General features: G+C 43.7%; 1 protein-coding gene across 1 annotated transcript; it reads right to left on the bottom strand.

Moving 5' to 3' along the window:
• Nucleotides 1-232: 232 nt before the first annotated feature.
• On the bottom strand, nt 233-3,849 carry LOC134365577 (uncharacterized). The gene is made up of 5 exons (XM_063081679.1): nt 3,519-3,849; nt 3,214-3,286; nt 2,286-2,406; nt 1,562-1,793; nt 233-367 (listed from the first exon to the last, which is right to left on the bottom strand). The coding sequence occupies exons 1-4, from the start codon at nt 3,847-3,849 to the stop codon at nt 1,680-1,682; spliced, it is 639 nt and encodes a 212-aa protein (XP_062937749.1). The 3' UTR covers nt 233-367; nt 1,562-1,679.
• Nucleotides 3,850-4,405: the final 556 nt, after the last annotated feature.

The raw sequence follows: 4,405 nt of genomic DNA on the forward strand, positions 1-4,405 counted from the left end.
TGAACACTGGATATTTGACAATATTAAGGAATCATGGATAATGATAAAGGCATTATAATTATTTTTTTAAAAGAGTTCCTTTCTTTCTTTTAGAGATACATGCTGAAATACTTATGGATGAAATGATGATATGAAATGATGGTTTGGGATTTGCTTCGAATATCCCTGAGGAGAAGTTGGAATGGGTGGGTGTCTTAGTTCAGGCTGCTATAACAAAATTCCATAGACTGGGTGCCTTAAACAAGAAACATTTATTTCTCACAATTCTGGAGGCTGGGAAGTTCAAGATCCAAGTACTGGCATATTCAGTGTCTGGTGAGGGCCCACTTTCTGTTTACAGACAGCCACCTTCTTGCTGTATCCTCCCCTGGTTGAGAGAGAGAGAGAGAGAGAGAGTTCTAGTCTCTTCTCTCATTATAAGAACACTGTGATCCCATCATGAAGGTCCCACCGTCAAGACCTCATCTGAACCTAATTACCTCCCAAAGGCCCCACCTCCTAATACCACCACATTGGGGATTAGGGCTTCAACATATGAATTTGGGGGGAGGGAAAACACAAATATTCAGTCCTTAACAGTAGCTTAGAGAAAAAATAAGATTGTTCATGAGCTAATAACTGTTGAAACTGGAGGACAGGAATATAGGGATTCACTCTCTGTTTTTGTATGAGAAAATTTCTGTAACGTAACCTTTTTTAAAAATGCAAGTAGACTCACAATAGAGTAAAGAAAATTTTCCAACCATATTTTTTATGTCTTGTAATGAATAAACAACCTACAAATAGATACACATAAGTCTTATATTATTACAAATGTTAATATAAATAAATCCACATATCAAGGGAAAAATTCCTTTTCAGGTTATAAGTCCTAAATTTGGAATTTGGAAAATATAAGTAATCATGCCCATGGCCAAGTGAAAATACTCATCTGTGCATCTGGGTCTTCATAGTCAAGGCCTGAGAGCCTTTTTCATCCTCAGGATACAGGACAAATCTTCCCCAAACCACCGGCACTGACCCCAAACTCTCCTCATCTAGAGCCTTAAGCAAGGTCTTCCTCTAGAGATTAGATATGTTTCTTAGTTAGTCCTCTGTAATCTTTCCCCTGAATACCTCAAGTACAGGAGGAGAAATGCAGAGATTTTCTGAGTAGTTTCAAATTACCTGGATAGATAAACTTGCTTATTCTTTTCTTCAGTGAACATTGATTAAACCCCCAATATTTCATAATACTTAATAATTCAATAATAGGCTTTTGTGTTAGGTCTTGGTGACACAGTCCCTGCCGACTAACTGTCTACTGGAGAGATAGGTGAGGTAAAGAGGCAAGTACTGAATGACTTCTTAATCTAGATAAAGTTAATTTTACTTGAAAAAGTAAGCTGATTTACAGTAATCCATTTTCTAGTCATTGCCATATTACCTAACTGCTTTGAAAGACAAATAACTCCTCTCCCTGAAGTGTTTGGCAAACTATCGTGAGCAGATTTGTGAAAAAAATACATAGCCAATTAGGGAAATAGTTATAAATTCTTATTTTACGAGTCACCACATGCACCTCATTCATTTGTATCAGTTGCAGTTGTAAGATGGACATTGTTGATGGTGTTCTTCCTCATGCATCTTTTTAAAAGCACCTTCCTGAGAGGTTTTGCTCCTGTAGTTTTTACTGGCTGTTATTCTGACAGCTGAACATGAGGGTTCAGGTTGAGAGGTCCCCTCACATACTGGAAAATGTATGAACTCTTTCTCATCATCGCACAGTTCTCTATTTGAAACAGCAAATGATTCTGAAAAACAGTAGCAGAAAACATATGTTCAAAGACTTTACAGGCAGAGAAAAAATTCAATCCTACTTCAAATGACAGGGTCCCTCATTACAGGATGTATCTAAAATAGTATCTGCTTTGGCCTTCATGTCTACAGGTACTCTTGCCTCACCCGACTTTTTAAAAACCCATAAATCAAATGCAATTTTCCCTTAAGCAATAATGATAAAGGGTTTCATTATGTCATTTCTAGAACTGTGAGCTATGGGAACAGCGGTCAGAGACTGCACTTGATAAGAATCAGAGACCTCACTGTTGATATAAATTCTAAACTGAAATGTGCACAAAGCTCATGAGCATAAGAATACAGTACAAGGCCAACAGTCAGGGTCTTCAGATTAAGTTCTCTATCAGTCTGATCACCTTTGCGTGTTTCTCACTCAGCCACAAACATGTGTTCAATCTCCCCAAGAGCACCCTTGCTATTTCCTGGTTACAGGTGTTAGCCCTTACCCTGGATGGCCACTTATAAATTTTCTTCCTTGATAGATGAGTCCACACTCTCTGGCTTGAAGTCCTCACAGCATCTGGTGCATCTGGCTCAATCTCGTGCATCTGGATGTTACCTCCAGCACTGCCATTTGGGGGCAATATTCAGATCCCAAGGACACTTTTCAATGTCCCCCTTATTTAACCTCTCCCTGGCACTTCACAATCCTTTAAATTTCTTTCCTCCATTAGCTTCTGAACCGTCGCTTTCCTAAGTTTTTCCATAGCCTCCTTCCTTTCTGGGTGCAGCTTCTCAGGTCTCCTTGAAATAGTGAGGCTCCTGCCCCACCCACCTGTTAGTTACCCTGTCATAGGCCTCCGGGGTTCCCATCTTTGGCTCTGTTCTCAATCCACCCTAAGTAACCTCAAACCTGGTTCCAACCTTCCTTTGTCTTTCTTGACTTACTCTTCAAAATACCCTGTACACCTTTCAATCCTCCCACAAACTACTCACATTCTTTAAAAGGTCATGCTTTTCTTCATAATTCTGTGTCTCCCTGTTCCCTCAGTGTGAAGTTGGGCTCACTATTTGTCCTCCCACTCACTCCAGGCTCCCTTTTTCAACCTCTCCCCTAACTCCTACTTGTTCAGGACCAATGCCACTTGCTCTGTGAAACCTCAGCCCTCTCCTTTTCCTGTATGGACTCTTCTGTTATAACACTCACTAGTATTACTTTGGCACTGTACCTTATTTCTTTTATCTTTGGGTACTAGTTACTTTGCTTGGTACGCAGTGGATCCCTAGTAAATAATTATCGGCTGAACGCTTGAATACAAAAGGAAAAGAGCATATGAATGCAAAAGGATGCCACGTTTGCACTGATATTTTTATAGGGTAATAACATTGGGGCAATTGGGGAGTTTCAATAAGGAAACCATGAACTTCACTAACCCATGGAGTCTTCTTGCTGTGACTCTAAGGCTTTCTTGAGAAGCTTTACATTTCAAACGATGAGAACCATTTCCTTGGAGAAAAATATCAATTTATTAACACAGTTGATTGCATTATATCATCCACTCCATTATTCTGGAAGGTGGGATACTGGGAATGTTAATGGCTACTGGGGGAAACCTAATTCCTAATACTGTGTTAATAAATGGAAAATGGTTTAACTGTTTAGATTATTTCACTCCAAGGGTAAGGTAACAACCATAAGTAGTCCCTGATTAAGATTAAAGAGAAGGTAAAAATCTTACTTTTAGAAGAGAAGGTTAAAGCGTCTCCGGGAGCCGTGGTGACCGTCCGCCGCCGGCAGCCGTGCGAGCAGGAGCGGGTTAACCGCGGAGCCGGCGGCAGCGGCGCGGACGGGGAGCGCCAGGCTTGGGCGCGCGAGCCCAGCGCAGTCTGCGGAGGCGCACGGGGGCGCGCGGGCACGAGCGCGGGGATGAAGGACCGTGAGGCCGGGCCCGGCTCGGGGCAGCTGCGGAGGCTGCCGAGGCGCGAGCGCGGCCCGGGGTGACGCTGCGGCCCTTCGCGCCCCTCTCCGGGGGCCGAGGCTGACGAGAGCAGCGGCGATTGGAGCTTCATCGACTGCGAGATGGAGGAGGTGGACCTGCAGGACCTGCCCAGCGCCACCAGCGCCTGTCACCTGGACCCGCGCGTGTTCGTGGACGGCCTGTGCCGGATATTTATTGGATCATTCTGACCCAGGGGAATGTATATTTTTATGGGGGAGACACGTATAGAAACTCTTTATTAACAGACAAGGCCTACAGATTATTTCTTCTTGGACACACCCAGGGTACTGCCATGACGCCCTGTGGTCTTGGTGTGCTGGCCTTGGACACGAAGGCCCCAGAAGTGGTGCAGCCCTCTCTGGGCCTGAATCTTCTTCAGTCACTGCAGATCTTCATGGAGCTTATTGTCCAGCCCATTGGCCGGGACCTGGCTATATTTTCCGTCCTTTATATCCTTCTGTCTGTTGAAGACCCAGTCTGGGATCTTGTACTGGCGTGGACTTTGCATAATGGTGATCACACATTACACCTCATCCTCTGTGAGTTCTCCTGCCCTCTTGGTGAGGCACCACATTTACTGAAAACTCAACTCATACAGGGGCTTAAGGTACTTCTGCTGCCCAAGC

Source organism: Cynocephalus volans, chromosome 17 (assembly GCF_027409185.1).
Source record: "Cynocephalus volans isolate mCynVol1 chromosome 17, mCynVol1.pri, whole genome shotgun sequence".
NCBI classification, from domain to species: domain Eukaryota; kingdom Metazoa; phylum Chordata; class Mammalia; order Dermoptera; family Cynocephalidae; genus Cynocephalus; species Cynocephalus volans.